This window comes from Gossypium raimondii, chromosome 3 (genome assembly GCF_025698545.1).
Source record: "Gossypium raimondii isolate GPD5lz chromosome 3, ASM2569854v1, whole genome shotgun sequence".
In the NCBI taxonomy this organism is placed as follows: Eukaryota; Viridiplantae; Streptophyta; class Magnoliopsida; order Malvales; family Malvaceae; genus Gossypium; species Gossypium raimondii.
This window is the reverse complement of record NC_068567.1, coordinates 52449509-52471321: the sequence shown is the minus strand read 5'-3', so window position 1 is coordinate 52471321 and position 21813 is coordinate 52449509. Positions and strand designations below refer to the sequence as shown.

Here is a 21813-nt window from a genome sequence, read left to right as displayed (position 1 = left end):
ATGTCTCTTGTATCTCCTCTTTAGAGCTCTAGTATATGATTTTTCCACGGGATGCAACTGGCTTTGCTTGTATTGAGATATTAAGTGCTTTTTGTAGTCTTAACACCACCTGCTCCATGGATGGCCTTTCCTGCTTTATCCCTATGCATGACAAAGCTAGCTTGAGCACAAGGTCGAAAGCTTCTAACGAGTATTCCCCATTAAGTTTCGGGTCTGCAAACTTGGTTGTGTCCCCTTCCCTGGTGAGTACTTTTGCCTGAGAAGTAAAAGAAAAATGCATTTGGGATCTTAGTAATAGGAAGGATGGACATCTATTATATAAACTTGATAGAGATTGTTGTTACCATTTTACTTAGAGGCAATGGTCTGTGAAGATTCATATTAAGCACCCTCTGCCCTGAAAAAAGTTGAAGAAGTACTATACCAAAACTGTAAACATCCCCGGAGACATTCACACGGTGGTTTCTACGGTACTCGGGATCAACATAACCAAACGTTCCTCTCACTTCTGAGCTCACATGGGATTGGCCTATGTCCATAACTTTAGACAAACCGAAATCTGCTAGTTTTGCTTGAAATTTATCATTGATTAGGATATTTGTTGGCTGACAAAACATGAAAACGCCATCATATACCGTGATCAGAGAAGACTAATGACAGATTAGATTCCTTTGTCTTGAATGTACCTTGATATCACGATGAACAATGCTGCCTTCTGGGTAAGTGTGGAGAAACCAGAGTCCCCTTGCACTGTCAATTGCAATCTTTAGTCTTTGAATCCATGAAAGACCTTTATCCTTCCCTGTTCAATATCTTTGTGTGAGTGGTTTCTTTGTAACAAAAGCGGTAAATCACATTGATTCCACATACCATATAGCCACTCTGATAGGTTCCCATGATGGCACAGTTCATAGACTAGGAAGCATTCATCTTCATTCTCACAATAGCCAACCAAAGCTACAAGATTCGGATGCTTGATATGAGATAGGCTTCTGACCTCCCTCACGAAGGTTTCTATCTGTCCGTCATTGATGATGTGCTTAATCGCAACGTACTGACCATTTGAGAGAAGACCCTTGTATACTTTTCCTGGTCATAACTGAATGAGATCAGGATCCAAGATCGGCATTTGAAGGAACTAAAAGTAAAAGGCTCTTGTGCTTATTTTCTATGTCAAACATTAGGATTCTAAGAATTTTGTCCCAGGACTTCGTACGTATCCATAAAATGGTGTTCTTAGGTGCAATACACAAATACAACAATGGCTTCTCAATGTTAATCAGCATCAACCCTGTTTTACACTTTTACTTACAGTGTCAATGCGTCTGTGGTTGTTCTTTGAAAACATTGTTTACCGTTCAAAAAACAATCCTTTTTCATGCTTTTCGAACTCAATTTAGATTCCTAAATACTGAATATTAGTTAGGGTCTAACCAGCTATGCCTTGGCCAATGAAGTTTGATGCATTGAAATAGTTTGTTGCTGAATAAAGTTCTTTGATTGAAATCTTCTGAGAGCCAGCATTCTCGGAGAAATCCGATTCTGTAGAATAAGAAGACGATGATGAGCAATGTTGATTAGTAATCTGTTCTTAGGCAGATTGAAAAATTTTGCAGAAAAGCTACCTTTTCCCAGGCTTTGTTCTTTCCTTTTTCTGTAGCAGATCCATGTAGCAATGACTACTATTATCAATGCTCCTGCTAATCCACCAATTAAAACCCAAAAACCTATTATGACCAACAAAATTATACACATCCGATTAATAATTACGTTAAAACATCGACACTTCAAACTCAGACTGCTGATGGTTGTTGTTGAGATTACCTCTTTTATGGATATTACCGTTAGCTGTGCCTTCATGTTCATCTGCAAGTCACAAGGAAGGAGATTCATAAAATAAAAAGTGAACTGAATCATGAAGTGAGCACATATGCATAGTTATATTGATCTATTGCAATTTACATTGAAAAATGTGATTACCCAAGGAAAAAGCACTTCCTCTGAGGCATTGAAAGACTGCATAGACCCAGTTCTCATCCTCAACTCTATTGCTTATCATGGATACCAATGCTGCAAATCTACATATATCATCATCATCCTCACTAGCAGGTTGCTGTTTATAGTCTGATGATCCATTAATCTCTTCCCATCTTCTCAAACATGAATTGCACAAATGTTCCACTACACCACCGGTGCCTAACACCTTACAATCTTCTTGAAAGTTTCGGAATCTATCTCCTAGCTTATCAATAACATCGGTGATGGTATAGTCCGAACAGCTGCTGGCTCCACTTGTTAGCTTCTGAATACCACAGCCGTATACATCTTTCTCGAAGCTCGCCATTGCTGTTAAGCAGTTGCTTTGTTGCGTGGAATTCAAGTAAATGGCTTTTGTAAGGCTTGCTCGCCGCCCAAGTGCAAGAAGGTATTGTTCAAAGGCTCCTCCACAGCAACTGCTATTGATGAACCCACCCCAATTGCCTAATTCGCAATTTGGCTCCGTGGTGGGGGAAGGGTTTTTAATATCAAGAATGCAATTACCTACTGAACCCAGAGAAAAAGCAAAATCAAGTGTGGCAAACAAAACAAAGACATTCATGAAGGGAAATGCTAAATCCATGCCCATTTGAACTGAAAATAAGGATGAATTAAAATACTGATATGCCCACAGTTATTAAAGAAAAGACCAAATCTTTTTTCACTTGGAATAAATGTTGAGGTGAAACTGGAATCTGTGTGTCACAGGGAAACCAAAGAGATGATATTGGAATCATAAATGTGAATAAAATTTATATAATAATATTGAACTGTAGTTGAATGGTTATACAAGAGTATTGGAATGACTAGAGCAATGGATGTACACAAGGTGCCAAATGTCTTGGAAGAAATGGAATTTGATTAACAGACATTTCCAGTATCATTTTTATTTTATTTTATAATATGCTGATTTTCGAAGAAGGGTTAACACATTGTCCAAATAAAGTTTAATTCAACACCATAATTTATGATTAAAGAAATGGTGGTGGTAGCCGGCTTGGATTACAATGGAAATGGATGAACACACTTTTTTCATTGTCATTTTATAGTTTTGTCTTCCAAGTTATTGACCCAATTACAAAACTTTGATACCAGATGTCCATAATGGAATATTTTATTATCTTTAAAAATAGTAAATTGAACCGGTTCGGGTCCTGCTTGGTTAAGATAAGAGAGTTGAAAAAAACATTGAAGGAGAATGAGAAGTGAATGTTGTTTCTCTTCAATGAGTTGACCCAAAGCTTGATTACAAAGGATTGAGTCAGAGGGTGTTCTGTTAAGTGATGCCAAAATGCCAATCTGGAAACGGCATAAGTTCAGTTTATCCAGCTATTAATCACTGTTGAATTGAGACTGCTTGACTCGATAGAGACTGAAAAAATGAAAACCTATTTCACTCGAATTCTAATTCAGGTTGATTAATTGCATCTGTTACAGTTTTTAATTTCAGAAATTGCTATTGGGTCCTTGTTTTAGCTCATCGAGACTGTATATTCTCATTTCCCAAGTTGCTGATTGCATAACAAAAAGTACATTCTTCAATAAATCAATCATTATATTTAACATACAAGTATATCTCAATTCTGATCATGGTAGAGGAGAGATGGGAAAACGGATGTTTAAGAAAAAAGCCACCTTAAGTAGTGGGACATGAATCATCTGTGGTAGCCAAAATGGAAGAGAGTAATGTCAATACTGCTCTTCATTGAGAGCGGTCAAAAAAACAGTTCGAAAGCAGCAGAAGAAAAAAGAAAAAGGGTTAATATTGACTAATATTGTGCTTAGAAAAGTAATACAAACTCAACAAGCCTATTCCCTAGTTCAATCTACATTTAGTTCTTCAAATAACAGAGGGCCTAAAAGAAAAGATATCGATGACTTCCCCCGACGGTGACTAATAACCATGCAATCAAAATCTCAGTCCTGCACCAACACAGGGACCCACGGCGTCACAAGAATGTTAGATCAGGATCTCGACCGCAAAGCCAGGCCAGTTTCTACTTTTTTAATCTCAAATATCAGCATCCTCCACATCTTAAGCACAAACATCTCCGCTTCTTCATCTAATATAGACTGCAGCAGCTCCAGCATTTGGGAAGCCTTAACATGTTCCTGAGTACCCGACACGATGTAATCAACCAGAGTTTTCTCTTCTTCTCCCAAAAACTCCGTAATTTTCTTTGAGATCCAGGGTCTCATTCTCTCATGCAATGCATGCTGTACAAATGCACCAAAACAAAAGAGTACCATCTCAGAATTACAGTCTAGGAAATATAGATACAGACTAATTACAATTTTCTACATTGAAAAGACCAGACAATTCTGCATCACAGAATTCTGAAAATCCTTTAAGACAAAACATTCTATTTCTCATTATTTTGATCAAGATGATAACTTAATTACAAAACTATAGTTTTGGAACACCATATAATTTGCATGTACAATGAACTGACTATAAGTAAAATTATAAGGTGAAGAAAGCTGCCCAGAGATGATTATTTCCAACAAATGCAGGAGAGAAATATAGATACAGCAATATTCACGTTAGTTTTGTGTATGCCAAGGACTAAGAACATGTGGAATGCATTTGGGTGTTGAATTGATTATACTGCTATAATAAAGTTAACATTAGGCACTATGTTAACCAGTTAATTCTGACCAGAGGATAGATGTTTCTCAAAACTAACAGTTTGAAAAAGGACATGTGAAAAGATGATTACCTGATCATACACATTCCAGTTTATCTCGTATGAAAATAGTTCCTCCTTGGTCTTTGGAATCATATCAATTAGTTGTTTGGCATCCAAAAGCTTCTGGTTATCTGTTGTTTTCACCTTATCCTGTCCATGTTCCCTGTCTCTATCCCGATCAGGGATCTTCTCTTTGCTCTCATCTCTGTTGCGACTGTCCTCATTATTACGATCTTTATCCCTACTAGATTTATCATAAGAACGTCTGCTTCGCTCTCTTTCTGCATCAGACTTTTCCTCTTTAGTGTTAACATTTGATATTCGCTTTGCAAATTCAGCAGCTGCAACCAGATTTGGTGCTGGTGCGCCAGGTTGGACAGCCTGCAGTTCCTCAGTAGAGTAATCAATGGGAACCAGGGGCCTCATTTTCTTCTCCTTCTGTGCATCATCATCTTCCTCCTCATGGAAAACAGATGGGACAGTAGTCCGCTTTCCAGATCCAACAAGACCAAAACCTAACTTCCTCGGTGCATTCCCACTCTGCCGTGTATCTGATGCAGAAACAAAGGCCACATTTGATTCATCAACTGAACCATTTTGCATATTCCCATCACCTATCATATACAAACGTAGTTCATTTCAGAAAAATAAATAAAATGAGATGAACACTACAAATAAATTAAGGGGAGAAATGAACAAATACCAGATATCTGGTTTTCATGACTTGATTCGCGCTCATAATGCTGTTCAACTGCCTTATCTTTGCTTTCAGTGCTAGGTTCTTCAGCCAACACGTTCTTTGCAGCTCCATTTGCAAAGCGACCAGACAAAAGCTTTAACGCATCTCGTTGCTGCTGCAATTGCAGCTGCTCCTCCTCTGCCCTTTTCTTGGCCTCAGCAATTTCTTTCTCTTCTTTGAGTCTATCAGCCAAGTCATCCTCCTTCTCCCGCAATCTCTTCCTCCTCTTTTCCTCCAAAACACTCCTACGCAGCCTTTTTCTTGAATCTTCATCGTCATCATCTTCTTCATCATAGCGAATCTCCTTCTTTCGTTTGCGCTCCCTCTCTTTCTCCCTCTCCTTCTCATACTGTCTCTGCTTCTCCTTATCCTTTTCTCTTTGCTCCCAGTCTCTAAGAAATTTTTCATACTCACGCTCTGCCTCCTCAATCTTCCTTCTCTGTTCCCTCTCTTTTCTCATCCTTTCACGCTCTGTTTCTCTTTCTAATCTTTCAATTTCACGCTCCTTGTCCCTCTTAAGATCTTGCTCTCTGTCTCTACTCCTATCATATCTACGATCAGGTGAGCTTGTCTCAGGTCGATCATTTTCAGTTGTCGCTTTGCTCTCACTGGTAGTCTCATCATCATTTTTACCTTCAGCTCCATCTGCAAAATTATGTACTCAATATCAAAATCTCCTATCTTTGAAAAATAATTAGTATCACTATTTCCTCCAGTGTGATTCTCCTTACAATTTAAGGACTTCCATATATATTTTTTGTTGACATGGCATGGTAAAGACAACAAAGAGATCAACAAAACCACAAAGATGCAGCTGCAAAAACTCACCATTTCTCATTAAATCAATATCAGAGTTCCCATCCCTTGATTTAGCAGGCAAATCTGAATTTGATTTCCCAGAACCATCAGGAGCAGTTTGTGGAGGAGGTGGTGGGAGAGGATTGGTCTTTAACCTCTCCTCAATCATGCCAGCAAGCTTCTCTGAAGCATCTCGATCAGCCTCACGGTCTTCATCAGTGACAATGCCAGAGTTGGCAATGTCCATAATATTTTCTCTGTTGCCACTGTCACTGTTCTTCTTTGGATCCTCCACAGAAGTTGTTGAAGATTCATTCTTCACATCACCTACTGCATTTTCACCTTCCTTCTCAGACTCTGCAGATGGAGGTTCATTTAGTTTCTTTGCATTTTCAGTTTTCTTTTCAACATACTTCTCCAGATATTCCTTTGTTGCTTGACTAACGTTTACCTGTTAACCATACAATTAAGTGCAAAATCAAATCATTGAAACAAGATAAGAAAGACAAAAGTAACCACAGGCAGAACTAAATCATTCAAACAGAAGCATCAGCTCACAGACTGAATAATATTACTTAAAGACTCCCACTTAATTCATCTGTTCACCTACCATATCTCCATAGAACATTTAACCAACCTAAAACAAGTCATTTTCTGGTAAAAAAAAGCATAAAACTTCCATTTACCGGCATTTATGTACTTAGAAATGCCTATCTCCTCCTTATCTTCTCCAAATCTCTAAAGTGACCATTGGAAACAATTTTAAAGTGAAAAAAAAACATCAAAGAGCATTCAGAAATGGAGTTAGGCAATATACTAGAGTATAGATCATAATGAAACATATGCACCAGAAAAGCTCAAATCTATCTTACACCTTAATGTTATTGACAATTATTTTTTACCATGTTCAAATATCATCCATCATACTTCAATTTTATATTTTGCTTTTATACATAATTCAGGTTATAAGATACACTTATTTTAAAGTACAGTAAAAGATAGTAGTTCAATTACATTCAATTTCTAAATTTCCAAAATAAACTCAACAGTTTGTCACGTAAATGAAATGCAATAATAGTTTAACCTTCATGATTTTAAATCATAGTGAATTAAGACTTGAACCTGATCACATTTTAGAACAGAAAAAATTTTTCAAGACAATCATGGGGGATCAAAAAGGATAATAAAGAGTACTCACCACTAGTTCTTGTCCATCAATATTAAATTTGCTAAGTAGGCGCACTGCACGAAGAACCCCTTCAGCAGACTCAAAATCACAAAGCCCAAATGCTTTTGGTGTCCCATTAGAGGGGCGTTTCCAACTCTTGACAGGTCCACAAAGCTTCAAGAAGGTGTAATAATAACATTATATAAAGCCAAAACTCGCAGATAAACATAAACAAAGCTACTTAAAAAATGAAAAAAAGAAAGCACATAATAATAATAACCCACACGAAGAAGAGAGAGCATGAAGTCGTTGTCCACTGTTGGTGCTATCTTGCCAATATAAACTGTTGTTTGTGGTTTCTCTGTTGGAGTAACATTAGGAACAGCTGGTCTAATGACAGGAGGAATAATTGGGCGAGCACCAGGAACAGGAGGCCGTGAAACTGTTGGCATCACACCAATAGCTCCAGGTGGGCGTGGAGGGAATGCAGGCCGAATCATTGCTGGGTAAGGAGAGGGATAGCGGAGAAGTCCTGCATAAACAGAAAACAAATATCTATGCAAACATATCAGAGCAAGTTAACAGAATAAACACAGATAAATGTTTTCAATGTAACTAAGCACTCTTACAAGGAAAAAAGCTTCTAAAAGAATAATTAAATGATTTTACCACACATTAAAACTATAAAGAGATGGCACCACAGGCATGGCAACTATCACCAGCTGAATAGCAAACCTGAAGGAAACATCAAGAGAATAGCATCGAATTCATAATCATGACTGTGTAGAGTGCACTTACCTTAGACATCCATTCGTTAATAGCCTTATCCCATGCACCAATTGCACAAATTTGTAGATTGGATAACATGAGACTTCCAGCATCTCATGCTTGCAAATGAATTATTTAACACAAAATTCTAGTTTCATATTTCACCATTTAGATTTATCTCAACTGTTAGAGCCCAAGTGCCACAGGAAAAAACACAAAGAGGAGAGAACGAGAAAGAAAAAATGTAACTGGGAGGATTGTGATACCTTAGAATACAAAGCCAAGGAGCACTCAGTTGTTAACATGGTCTGCTGCTGGCAATTCATAAACCCATGAATGGGAAATTATCCTTATAACTACCAGAAAGTATACAGCCTACTAAAAATGAACACGACAGAGTGCGATATGATTTAGAACAAAATGGCACAATTATGAAGCTATCAAATTCGTCTACACCTTTTTTCACACATGACCATTAAAATTCTAGGTGGTTTTAAACTTGAAAATGATATTTAAAATCTGCATTTCTTTTCTAACTCCAAATGCAATTAAGGCATACCAAATAGAAGTGGGTCTCTCTAAGCAATTTTGAATTGAAGCCTTTCCAACATTTCTCACCCGTACTCAATCAAAGACACTGCAGGACAAAACATCTCATCTGTGCCCCTTTTTTCTATATCACTCCCAAAATTCCTCATTACTCAATCCCTCACTTAAGGCATATTATCAGCACATTCATAACAATTGCACCAGGAAAAAAACAATACAGCAAAGAAATAAACACATGTACATACATATGAATAATCAATAATCAACTTAATGGTACAAATAATCAGATTAAAGAACAACCCTTGAATTGAATTCACAATTATGCACCCACTTAAAAAAAGGAAGGAATAACCCACCCGGAGGAGGCATGGTGCCCGGAGGAACAGCTCCCGGTAGCGCTGCATACCCATTTGGAATCGGAGCAAACGGTCTAAGAGCAGGATTCGGAACCTGACCCGCAGGCACCTGGTACTGCATCAACGGCGGCGGAATAGAACCAGGAGCCGAACTCACGCCGGGCGGCTGCAAGCCAGGAGGTTGAAAATTCGGTAACGGCGAAAACTGCGGGACCGGACGGAACGAAGGAGGCGCCGGGGGGACGGCTGTGGCAGCTCCGGAGATCGGCGGTGGAGGAGTCGAGTAGGAAGGAACGGCGGGAGGAGGCTGAGGAGATACCAGGGGGGCGTTAGGGTTAGGGTTTGGTTGGAGCTGTGTTGATACGGTAGAGGAAGGAGATGGATCGGGTTGGGTTGGTAGTGGATTAGGATTATCGGAGTCGGGTTTAGATTGGGAATTGGTTGTGTCTAGGGCGGCTGGAGACGAGGTAGATTCGGCCATTGAACTAGGAAGAGATCGAAGCGATGAATTCAGTAAAGGTTTTCAAAGAATTTTATTACTTCTAAAATAATTTTCTTAGATTTTTTTTTATTTTATTATAGAACTTCAAATCAAAATCCAATGCTCAGTTAATGTAATCTATGTGCCCTAAACCTATATATACAACATTAGAGAAAGAAATGGAGGAAGCGCGTGAACGTTAAGGGACAAAATTTCCTGCTTGCGGTAGCATGATTATAGTTTCGGTTCGCGCTTTTTCATTGGGAAAAAAAAAATCTATACATGCATTTTTATTTTTTAACTTAAATTTAATTTGGTAATTTTCATATTATTGTTACCATATATTTATGAATATGTCTATTTTTAATTTACTTTGTTTAATTTAAAAATAATACTATTATTAATACGAATCATAAAAAATATAAATACATTACACATAATACAAACGGTAACTAAAATATATATATGTTATGTCTACGATTATAAAATAAAATACTTTAATATTTTTATTTAAAATAATATTAGGAATCCTATACTACGCATGAAAACCATAAAGTTAGAACACAAAATGTATTTAAAATAATATATAATAAATAATGAAACATATGGTTTGAAACTAATTAATAACTAGAAATCCTATCATACGCTGTGCGTGTGGAAACCACGAACTTAGAACACAATGATATGTTCAAAATGATATACAATAAATAATGGAACGTATGGTTTGAAACTAATTAATAATAACATGTGAAATATGTACTATATTAAAATGAAAAAATAGATTAAAACGAAATTTAAACACATAAATACATTAAGTTGAGAATACTAAATGAATGTAATTGTTTATCATGGTATTGTTATTGAGTGTGATATGGTTCGACATTTTTAAATTTCCCTAATTGAGTTGGTGTTTGATTGACTCATGACACCAATTTAGTAAATGACTAACAATATAGATATACAATTGATAGAGGATAATAGAATATACATAATATGATTAAAATGTAAATTTTATGGTAGATTAGTTGTAACAACCCGTTTTTCAGTGGTGTTAGAAACAGTAGTTTTAGGGTCACCAAATCTGACGAGTAAGTTCGTAAATATTATGTTTAATATTTACGAGTTAATTGTGATTTTAAAAAGGTTTTTGATATAGTGATTTTTGTTTTATAAGCGATTTATTAAGTTCAAGTTGTTTTAGAAAATGAGGTATCAGGACCTCGTTTCTATAAATCGAGCCGTAAATACTTTTATAAATATTTACGGAGTGTCATTAAGGTGGTATTAAAATTTCGTTGAAATTTTTAACATTTCTATAGTTAATTAATTAAAAGGACTAAATCGTATAAAATGAAAAAGGTAGGTTCTAATAGCTAAAGGTATTAAATAGCTATAGAACTTTAAAGTGGAAGTCCTTATATGGTAATTAGACCATTAATGTGTTAGTGGACGATAGTGGCTTGGCAATTTTGTAATTTTAAGTATTATAAAGGTTATATTAGTAAAAAGAGTAATTAAAGGTATATTAAATAAAACAAAATTCTAGCATCTTCCATTATTATTTTCTTTTCAACCGAATGTTAAAAACAGGAAGCTATTGTTGAAGCTTCATTCGGCCAATCTTATTCCTTCAAATTAGATTAAGGTGGAGTGAAAAATCGATGTTAATAGAAAATTATCAAAATATTCATGTATTTTGACATTTCTGAAAATTAACATTTGTATTAATTGGTGTTTGATATTATATATATGTTCTATTGTTGGAAATATATTATCGAATTTAATATTCAGTTTGAATTGAATGCGGGATTTGAGTATATTCGTGATTTGGTGTATGACGGGGGTTTGGAGTGGAGATGGTACTGGAGGGAGATATCAGCATTTTACCCAAGTAAACCGGGGTTCAGCATTTGTTGTGAACTCTCGCATTTTACTTTCTGTTTGGCGTAATTCGGGTGGACCAGTTCTTACGAGCTTCTGTTCAACTCTTATGAACTTCTGTTGGCGTGTTTTGGTGGACCAGCTCTATGAGCTTCTGTTGATGATATACTCTTATCCTAAGTCGTTCTTCGAATGAAAAATCTCAATAAAGTAACCTGTTTAATGAATTTTGAAAAATTTGTTATTTATTGAATATTGATCTAAACATAAATGAATTCAATAGTTGAGATTTTGGATGATGCTTAGGTTTATACTAAGCTTATGGTTACACTATATCATGTTTAATATTAATGATATACAATGAAATGGTAAATGACAAAAGTGGGAATATGCTTATGTTCATGAAAAGTGGTATGATTCAAAAGGTAAATTTTCTTATAAAATGGTTTATCATGTGATTGACTCCAAATAAGTTGTATACTTAAATGCACTAACTTATGTATTGAAATGGTGATTAAGCTTATGTCAAGCTTGAGATCATGATTGATGTTTATGCTTATATCGGTATTATACAAATGAAACGGGTAAGAAAAGGTAATGAAACAGTAAGTTCTTTATTGAAGTGTGATATGACGAAAAAAGGATTGATGAATTGAAAGATGTACTTATATATAAGAAATTGCGTATGTTATGGATGAACTTACCTATGATGCGAATAAATATACTAATCGGTGAGTTGATGTTGTTATTTAAGTTTATGCTTACTAAGTGGAATGGAAAGTAAGTAAAGGAAGTAATTCATAGTTCTATGAAAAGGTTAATGATGGTGTATAATGTTTATAAAATCTTATTAAGTTAGGAATGAAATATATACATGATGTTGATAGACTTACTCATTTATAAGTTGATGGTTATGTAGTTGACAAATCTTGAAGCATTGGTATAGGTTTATATTTAATCTATAAAGTTCATTGATGAAATGGAATGTTATGTTTAAAGTTTATACGAGCTTACTAAGTATCCATTGCTTACGTAGTTGTTTTTCCCTTGCTTTACATATTATCGAAAGCTCGATCGGGTTGGAAACTTGTCAGAGCTATCTCACACTATCCATTGGTTCTATCGGTACTTTCAGATGTTTTGATTTTGATTATAATGGCATGTATAGGTATTCTGGTTAATGTTGGCCTATATGTAATATGTTGAGATTAGCCACTTAATTTGGCTTGTTTTGGATGCCTAATCATGGCTTGTTGATATGCATAATGTTGATTGTAGGTTGACACCAAATTGTGTGAGAAATATGGCTTGTAAAATGGTCTATTTCCGTCCACACGGACAGAGACACGGGCGTGTGTCTCAACCGTGTGTGACCCATGGCCAGGTGACACAATCGTGTGACCCCTACAGTGTTGATAATTTTAAATGTTTCCGAAAAATTTTTTGCGTTCCTGATTTAGTCCCGATTTGTTTCTAATGCGTAATTTGGGCATTGAGGGCTCATATAAGGGACAATATGTATGATTTTGATTGGTTTTTGACATGAATGCTATATGATATGAAATGTTTTCATTTTCTGTCTGTTTGATTTGTAAACTCCGGTAATGCTCCGTAACCCTGTTCCAGGGACAGATTCGGGTTAGGGGTGTTACATTAGAGCTTTGACATAGTGATAAATATTTTGTTAATATAAACAACATGGGTTCTAATCCAATCACATTCAATTTTTTGGGGGTTTTTTTAAATAAAAAGATTAAAATACTCTCAAATAACTTATTTTAATTATGGAAAGATATTTTTGTAATTTCCATAATCGAGTTGATGCCCGGTTGATTCATGACACCAACTCGGTCAAGGGCTTAAATAATGTTATAGATAAAAAAAAAACTAAAACACCCTCGAATGATATAACTTATTTTAATTATGGAAATATATTTTCGTGATTTTCCTAATCGAGTTGGTGCTCAGTTGACTCATGATACTAACTCGGTCAGGGGCTTAAATAATAATATAAATACATAAACATATAAAAATGTATATAACAAAAATATTTATTAAAGTTTCATATAAGAATAAAAAAAATTGCTTTAGTTCAAATAGTAAGTGAAATAGTTTTATATACATGGTATCTTTGATTCAAATATCATGGATAAATTTTATTTATTTATAAAAATATAAAAGACAAAAATACCCACATAATCATATAACTTAATAAACAAAATAATTTTTGGTAATTCCTTAATTGAGTTGAGATCTGGTTGATAAGTAACACCAACTCAATTGTAAGGCTTAATAATAATAAGAAGTGTATAGATAAACAATTCATAGAGGTAATAAATTGTAATAAAATTGTTAAAATAAAATTTGATTTAGTGGTAAATTCAAGGTTTTGCTAACTCAATTAGGTTGAGTTCAAATCCTATCATATGCATATTTTTTGGTTTTTAATAAAAAACTAAAGTACCCTTAAGTAATATAATCTATTTTAGGGTAAACTACATAGATATTCACCCAACTATACCCAAAATAAAAAGTTTACAATTTAAACACCCATGTCACATAGTTCGGTCATTTTGGTCACTCACGTTAAAATCACAAACCACAAGCTGACATGACAGTTAAAAAATCGGTATAATAATAAACTTAGCTATCAACTTTTACATATTATATCAATTTAGTTATAATTATTAAAAATTTTAACCCTCAAAATTCAAAGAAATATATAAAAATACATAAATATTTTCAAATATATATAATTTAAAATATATAAAAATAAATATTTTCAAAAAATATATTAATAAATTAATATTAATACTAATATTTGTATTAAATAAATATAATTATATTAATATTAAATAAAATAAAAAGCCCCCAAGAAAGGAAGGGACGGTGGCAAGGGGAGGGAGGGGAGGGGCAGAGCGAGAGGGATGGGGGGATTTTTATTTTATCTAATATTAATATATTTATCTTTATTTAATATTAATATTAATTTAAATTTGTTATTATATTTTTTGAAAGTATGTACTATATATTTTTGTATTTTATATATTATTATTTCTTGTAAATAATATTTTTAATTTTATATATTTTAAATTTATTATTATATATTTTGAAAATATTTATGTAATTTTATATATTTCTTTGAATTTTTAGAATTAGGATCAAATTGAAATCATTTGTAAATTTTGAGGGTTAATTTTAAAATTATGACTAAATTGATATAATATGTAAAATTTGAGGCTAAATTTGTTATTATACTGATTCTTAATCTCCATGTCACTTGTTATTTTGTGATTTTAACGTGAGTGATCAAAATGACCTAACTATGTAACATGAATACTTAAATTGCAAACTTTTTTATTTTGGATGCCTAAAATGAAATTTTTTACCATTGTTACAATTTGGACTTATTTGATTCTTTTTAATAGTATATGAGACTAAATTAATCTATTTAATAATATAATGACTAATTTGAATCCACCTCTATAATACAAATACCTCCAAAGTGTTGAAAAATCGAAGAATTATCTAACTCTTGCTCTAATTTCTAAAAATAGGATTGATTGTAAAATTATTTTTGAGCACCATAGACCCTTTATTTATATAGACTCAATGGATTGAAGAGTCACAACTCTTTACATTTGATTTTCATTGGATATATTTCTTAGAAAAACATTTCTCATAGAATCAAATGTATCCTTTAAATAAATCATCACTTTCTAATAAATATTCATAAATAATTATGAATTTGTAATCTACAATTTCAACACAAAGTGCTTTGATATTTTTAAAAATATCAGTTAAGTTTTAGATTAATGAACTAAAATGGGTTAAAAAACTTTTAAATACCAAGAGAAAAAAATTGGAGTATCCTTATATAAGCTAAATGGAATTATTATTTAAAATTTTTATAGTTCGATGAGTATCACTATAGTTTACCTTTTTTATATAGTAAATGTTACTATGGTTACAATTTAAATTTATTTAATTTTTAATAATATAAAGATTGATTTAATTTAATAATAGAATAACTAATTTTGTATGAACAAAATTTTATATTCTTAGATACGGAGAATTAAAATCGATCAACTCTCAATTTCACCACCATCTAAATTTTGTATGAACAAAATAAATTATATATTTTTAGATATCAAGAATCAAAATCAGTCAGCTCTCAGTTTCACCACCATCTAAATTTTCTATGAACAATTTTTTTTTCTTTTTTGAAAGTATTTTAGATCAAGAAGTCTTATAATTTCGAGCTGATGGGGGATACTCGCACGATTTTTGTTTAAATTGTCTCGTTTTGTCATTTTTGAGACTTGGCACACAGATGTGCCGCATCTAGGGTTATTTCAAATGGTCCAATTCCAATCGATCAATACTGATCTCTATTTTCAACTCCTAAAATGATATGTACATAAAATTTACTAACGTAAAATTAAGTTGATTGTACTTGGTTGCATGCTTTAACTTAATATTTATTAGTATAATTTTTTATTTGTTTAATGAATTTTTAATTTGATTTAAATATATATATGAAACTTTAATTTTGATTCAATTATACACATTTAAATAAATAAATACATCAATTTATTCTTATATTTCATAAATATAATTATATGTGTATACAATATATAAGCATAAAATGATACTATATAAATAATTGTGTTAATGATTTGTGAGAAATAGATATATAAAATTGTAATGTATAATTTTAAAATTATCCCTAAATATAATTATATTGTTAAATTTAACTTAATTTGTTGAAATAAAAATTATGAAAACATGTAAATAGTTTTACAATTGTGTAAATGAATTCCACCTTCGTGTATTTGTGATAGAAACATTATCAAAAGTAACGAGTTTCAAAGAAATAAAATTATTTACTAGAGGGATTCCATAAATTAATTTCCAGAAACCAAAACCCAAGTACTACAATTCTCGTAAGAACTTAGGGTCTGTTTGATTGCCAGTAAAATATTTTCTGTAAAATGATTTCTGGAAAATGTTTTACTTTTCTGTAAAATTATTTACTGGAAAATATTTTCTGGTGTTTGATTGAATCTGTGTAAAATATTTTTTGCTATTTGGCAGATTTTCTGAAAATATTTTCCGGAAAAGTTGTTTTTGCATATATTAATATGTATTAATAAATATTTATATTTTAAACTGTTTTTACATATATTGCAATGATTTATTTATAATAATACTCAATTATTAAGCTACAATATTAATTGTTATAAATTGAAAAAAACAAATATCAAATAAATTATTTGTAATTGTGTTAAAAAAACAAGTATTGAATAATTAAAAAAAACAAGTTACTGAAAAATCGATAAACAGAAGCAATTTTCTACCGGAAATAAAGGAAGGAATGAAGGAGGCGATAGAGAGGAGAGCACGGAAAATGTCTTACGGAAATTGAAAGGGTAAGACATTTTCCCTAAAATGTAACCCATTTTCCCTTGTTTTGGAGTTCATTTTCCAAATGGAAAATGTTTTCCGCCAATCAAACGCTGGAAAAGTTGGAAATGATTTTCCGAAAAATCAATTACGTCAATCAAACAGACCCTTAATATGATTCAAGCCCGATACAAAGGAAAAAGAAAAGCAAAAGGGCATGCATGGTAATAGCACAGCTGCCAATTAACTTTGTGTAGATTTGTTTTTCTTTTTACCAGTAAGCATATATGATCCACAAGAGATGAGGCCTTGGTCAAAATGGGTTAAATTTTAAGGCATACCATAACAGGTTTCTTAGTATTTAAATGTTGTATGGGAAAATTTATACTGTCAAGCCATAAGAGTAATGTACATTTCTAGAATGAGTATTGTACTATATTTGTATTTATATGAAGGTAGTGGGTGATTACTGTTTACACCCGACGTTTCTTCTTCTCAGGAGTATCATGAACCTGTGCTTTCATTCCATATGTCTTTAGCTGATAATTTTCAAAGGCCTTAGAAACTGCTCCTACCTACACACACACACAAAAATAGAGAGAGAGACATAATAATTAATACATATGCATATATATATATATCATCTAAATCATGGTAATATTCTTTATTCGTGGAAATTAAACATAAGCAATTTAGGACCAATGACCATACCAGTTCAGGTTTCTTGGAGTATACTCTGACAATCATATCTTGACAAAATGCAGGCAGCAAGTGACTTATGCGCTCATCTCTCATCGGAAATTTGTAATCACTCTCATAATCCTGAACAAGAAATCCCAACATCGCCGTTATCTTAAATTAATTTCAGTGTTATGGATAATTTTGAATCCATCACAAAAAACACAACTAGTTAATGTATTAAGGGTGCTTGCTTCATTTTGGGTTTTTTCCAACTTAAAAATTGAGTATGCAGCTAGCACCATAACTCTACTTTGCTTAGCAATCATCATGGTGCAACAACATGGAAGTATGAAATATTTTGTAGGAAGTGGTGTTAGTACCTGGAAAAACTTTATGCTGGATGTGGAAATACATGCAAGGAGAGCCACACCAAATCTGTTACAATGTTCAAGAAAAGGAAAAAAGAAGTGCAATGAAAACATTATGTTCTTCCGCAAATACCTTTCGAGAGGGTTACTCCTCCCACGAGTCAGGTCGATTTTCACAATGCTCACAGAAATGTCTTCCTCATTCAATGGAGTGTCACCATTTTTCTGATAAGAAGATTACTTGTCATGACAGTTGGATATTAATCTTTGAGTAAAGAATCTAGCATAAAATTCTTTTTATTTTGCCACCTGAGAACAAACAATATCTTGAGGAGTGATGTCCTTGAAATGTTCTTGTTTGTCCTTTGGAACAGCGAACTCATTACAGAACTGCAAAATGTAATCAGCTGTTGAAGTGGACAATCTAAAAACGCTCTAATTGAAGAAAGAAAACCCTATTTGCTTATTAATAATGTTTCCTAAAGAAGACCTGGTACAGATCTCTTCTCCGGATGCGAAGGACCAGATCTCTGGCCTTCTTGAGCTCTTGTTTATCAGAAGTTTCAATTTGTCTTAATATTGAATCGTCCAACTGCAGTTGTTAAAGGGCAATTGAAGTCCTAATGAGTAATGACATAAAATTTGGAATGTTGAAGATTAAGTGTAAATAATGCTTTAAGCTCAATAGACCTTCCAAAATTTAGCTGGCTCTTGGATTGAGGCTGATATACTAAGTTCACCATGTGCTAATGTTAAAGCATCTACAACCATGAGTTCTATTGCCTGGAGGAACAAGGAAAAAAGAATGCCGAAGTGTCAAAAGTCTATTGCATTTACTATTTGTACACACCCTGTAGCATTTACTGTTAAAAAGTTCAGATTAAAAAGCTCCAAATACGCCAGAACTAACATTTTGAAGTTGTGGACAAAACAGAGTAATTGCAGTTTGGTACCTTTACTTTAGCATGCGTATAAACCGTTCTATGTAAATCAGCTCGAGTAGCAAATAACTTGTGGACAGTCAGATCTGTCAGAAACATATATATTAGTTGAAGATTAATTGTTAGATGAAGATAATAAATTTGGACAAATACTAACAATCCTTGGCCCGGTAACATATCTCATCACCCATCACTCTCATTGTTTCCAGTAACCTGCAAGTTAAAATGAACATGAAAAATATGCACGACTACAACATATGTTCAATAAACTAGAAAGCTCTGCGCTTTTGCAGATGCAGAAATGTTGAATTAGCTTGAAACTTAACATCCCACCAGAGTATGTATTAAACAAAATGATCATATCCCTACCTTTGAAACTGAAAATTGCAGCCAAGGCCACAAGCACGAGAGTCACGTACAATATAGTCAAATCTGCAAGGAAACTGTAATTATTGATTCTACTTTCAAAACCACAAATTGTAGTAAAGTTAGAAATAAAACTTAATTATGGAAAATCGATTACTTACTTATCAACATCTATCCCATTTCGACCATTTGCAACAATGTCATACAAAAAACGCTTTTCATTCACAGTCTACATTAAAGGAACTTTAAAATTGTGATGGCCAGGTAAATGATGATGAAACTAAAAACAGACGAGAATGTGAAAGAACAAACAAGATTTAGGTGAATTACGAGTAGTTACATTTTGTGAAGCATTTGCTGAGCTAGCAAGTACCATTTCCTGTTGAAATGGCAAAATTATATCAAGCCTCGCATTTCATGTAGCTAATTTTCATGTATATAATGCAATTGAAATTTCAAAGAATATAATTCAACCTTCACATTGTTAAGGATTGCAGCATCTATTTCAATGTGGTGCGCATCAACAATGTAATCAATCATCTTCACTGACATGTCCTCATGAGACCTAATATATTCCCAAAAGTAATCAAGAAAAAAAAGGGGTTAAAGCAATGAGAGATCAATATAAATTGTAATAATTTAAATTTTTTTATTAGATTTAGATGCCCAACATGCGGTGCAGACTATGGAACATTGTCATTTATATAAAACAAGCAGAAGGTACACAAATTGAAATTTTTGAATGTTGAACATAACGAAGAAAAAAATTTAAGAGCTTCAAACTCGCAGGGCAGGAATAACTTCAACAAAAAAATACTAGACACTACCTAGATACAAATCACAATTTTATTCTTAGGATAATGAGCTATTGCATATTCACTACGGGAATGTAATGCACCTAGTGCTTACATCTGAGGCAAAATTAACAATCTATATCTAGAGTTGAATGTAAGAATCACCATTCAGATCCATTAAGAACCCGGGGAAGAAACTCGCGCTCAAACAGATGGCTGAATGGTCCATGTCCAACATCATGCAGAAGTCCTACGCACATAACCAGAAAAAATAAGAAAAAAAGGTTAGATGCAGAAACAGTGATAAGAAAGAAAATATCAGTAACGAGGATGATTACCAGCAAGTTTTACTGTTCTGATATCATTACGTTCAATGTTGATCTCCGAGCCCTACAAGGATGCCATGCGAATAAGGAGAATATCTCAATATAATGGGAGATCAGAATGAGAACCACCAGACAGTGAAGTCATGTTCCTACTTGGTGACCCTGAACTGTATAAACAGCTTCACCAGCCAGCCAATAAACTCCCAGAGAATGCTCAAAGCGAGAATGAACAGCTCCAGGGTACACCATGTGCGTTAGACCTGATAAGCAAGCAACTTAGATCAGCAAACCGATTAAGTTCCTAAAAATCTGATGTAAGAAAGTTCAGCTTACCAAGTTGCTTTAGCTCGCGAAGTCTGCAGTAGACAGTAAAATCATCAAAAACATATAATTTCTAGTTATATATGAAAAAGGAGTGAAATACATGTGAATATTGTTCAAAAAAAAAATCAAATCAAGCTTGCCTCTGAAACTGCTCTGTGTCAACAAATTGTAAGAAGAACTGCATTAACAGTAAACAGAAAGTCATCTCAAGAAAAACTTTGATCATCAACAGTACCTTCAGAAAAATAATATCAAATTTGAGCTGTATCCATATTCTAAAGTAGAAACTTCTAAATCTGTACAAGATATATTCGTCATTCCTTCACAATTTTTTACTTGCTAAATTCTATTAATATATCTCATATTCTTCCGATTTTTCTAGACACGAAGATTCGTAGATTCCAAAGCTTATCTTTATATCTCCCCGATTAAAATCTCATTTACTAGCTCAACCCGAAAAATCGTTTACCAGAGAAAAACATTATTATGACATAAACTAAATAATAAAATCCGATTTGAGACTATTTTACTTACCTAAATCACACACACACACACGAGTGCAAGTTCGGAAATGGAAGTGAAGCTAATACCGGATCAAGGTAGATGTTGCCGTGGACGTTGTCATGGATGTGCTTCGAGAACCGTCGATCACGGCAGGACAACGAGTACAAGCTCGTCACCTCCTCGTTCCCATTCGTTCCCATTCTTCTCACAGCCGGAACCTCTCAAGGAAACGCAAATTACAAACGGGGGAAAACAGAGTTCAGGAAACTGTGAAAAGGATAGAAAATTTCAAAATCTCCGAGATTCAAATTCACTTTCTTTCAACAGCTAGGGTTTCAAAGAGAGAGAGAGAGAGAGAGATGGTTACTCACAGCTTAGTTGGGAATATGTATGAGATGAGAAGCGAGAGGGTGAAGAAAGCGGTTATTATAAGTGCAGGCAGGGAAGTTGGAGTGGAGGCGAAGTGAAAACGATACCGCCAAAAAAGCAATTTGTTCGTTACCACGTTCGGGGACTCAGCGCGTGAATCTCACTATCCAATCATTTGAATGATAAATTCCCATCTTTTAAAATATAAAAAATAAAATTGGCAACCTCTTTTTGATGGAAGGCCATGAGTTAGCTACTAGCTGGTGT

The 21813-nt window shown here is 33.6% G+C and overlaps 3 protein-coding genes across 9 annotated transcripts; all 3 read right to left on the bottom strand.

The window, feature by feature from the left end:
• Positions 1 to 28: 28 nt before the first annotated feature.
• LOC105795956 (probable serine/threonine-protein kinase PBL22) lies at positions 29 to 2626 on the bottom strand. Its single transcript, XM_012625604.2, has 8 exons — positions 1981 to 2626; positions 1825 to 1866; positions 1626 to 1727; positions 1435 to 1542; positions 871 to 1089; positions 687 to 802; positions 345 to 605; positions 29 to 256 (listed from the first exon to the last, which is right to left on the bottom strand). The coding sequence occupies exons 1-8, from the start codon at positions 2624 to 2626 to the stop codon at positions 29 to 31; spliced, it is 1722 nt and encodes a 573-aa protein (XP_012481058.2).
• Positions 2627 to 3779: 1153 nt separating this feature from the next.
• On the bottom strand, positions 3780 to 9737 carry LOC105794663 (RNA-binding motif protein 25). Of its 2 annotated transcripts, none has more exons than XM_052628510.1 (7): positions 9102 to 9737; positions 7717 to 7987; positions 7463 to 7606; positions 6295 to 6715; positions 5431 to 6111; positions 4758 to 5341; positions 3780 to 4254 (listed from the first exon to the last, which is right to left on the bottom strand). In XM_052628510.1, exons 1-7 carry the CDS (start codon positions 9584 to 9586, stop codon positions 4003 to 4005), a joined length of 2838 nt encoding a protein of 945 aa, XP_052484470.1. In that variant the 5' UTR covers positions 9587 to 9737; the 3' UTR covers positions 3780 to 4002. The 2 variants fall into 2 exon arrangements, with proteins under 2 accessions (XP_052484470.1, XP_012479407.1); XM_012623953.2 differs by having other exon boundaries at positions 7717 to 7964; positions 9106 to 9737.
• Positions 9738 to 17091: 7354 nt separating this feature from the next.
• Positions 17092 to 21760, bottom strand: LOC105794662 (uncharacterized). 6 transcript variants are annotated; one of them, XM_012623946.2, is made up of 19 exons: positions 21549 to 21760; positions 21264 to 21444; positions 20814 to 20908; positions 20683 to 20705; positions 20503 to 20609; positions 20362 to 20413; positions 20189 to 20273; positions 19704 to 19794; positions 19570 to 19608; positions 19391 to 19458; positions 19233 to 19295; positions 19021 to 19076; positions 18876 to 18949; positions 18613 to 18705; positions 18413 to 18514; positions 18232 to 18312; positions 17935 to 18147; positions 17585 to 17695; positions 17092 to 17448 (listed from the first exon to the last, which is right to left on the bottom strand). In XM_012623946.2, the coding sequence occupies exons 2-19, from the start codon at positions 21375 to 21377 to the stop codon at positions 17347 to 17349; spliced, it is 1569 nt and encodes a 522-aa protein (XP_012479400.1). In that variant the 5' UTR covers positions 21378 to 21444; positions 21549 to 21760; the 3' UTR covers positions 17092 to 17346. The 6 variants fall into 6 exon arrangements, with proteins under 6 accessions (XP_012479400.1, XP_012479404.1, XP_012479405.1 ...); XM_012623950.2 differs by having other exon boundaries at positions 17935 to 17950; positions 18056 to 18147; positions 21264 to 21754; XM_012623951.2 differs by having other exon boundaries at positions 17935 to 17950; positions 18056 to 18147; positions 20814 to 20851; positions 21264 to 21749.
• Between the last annotated feature and the right edge of the window lie 53 nt (positions 21761 to 21813).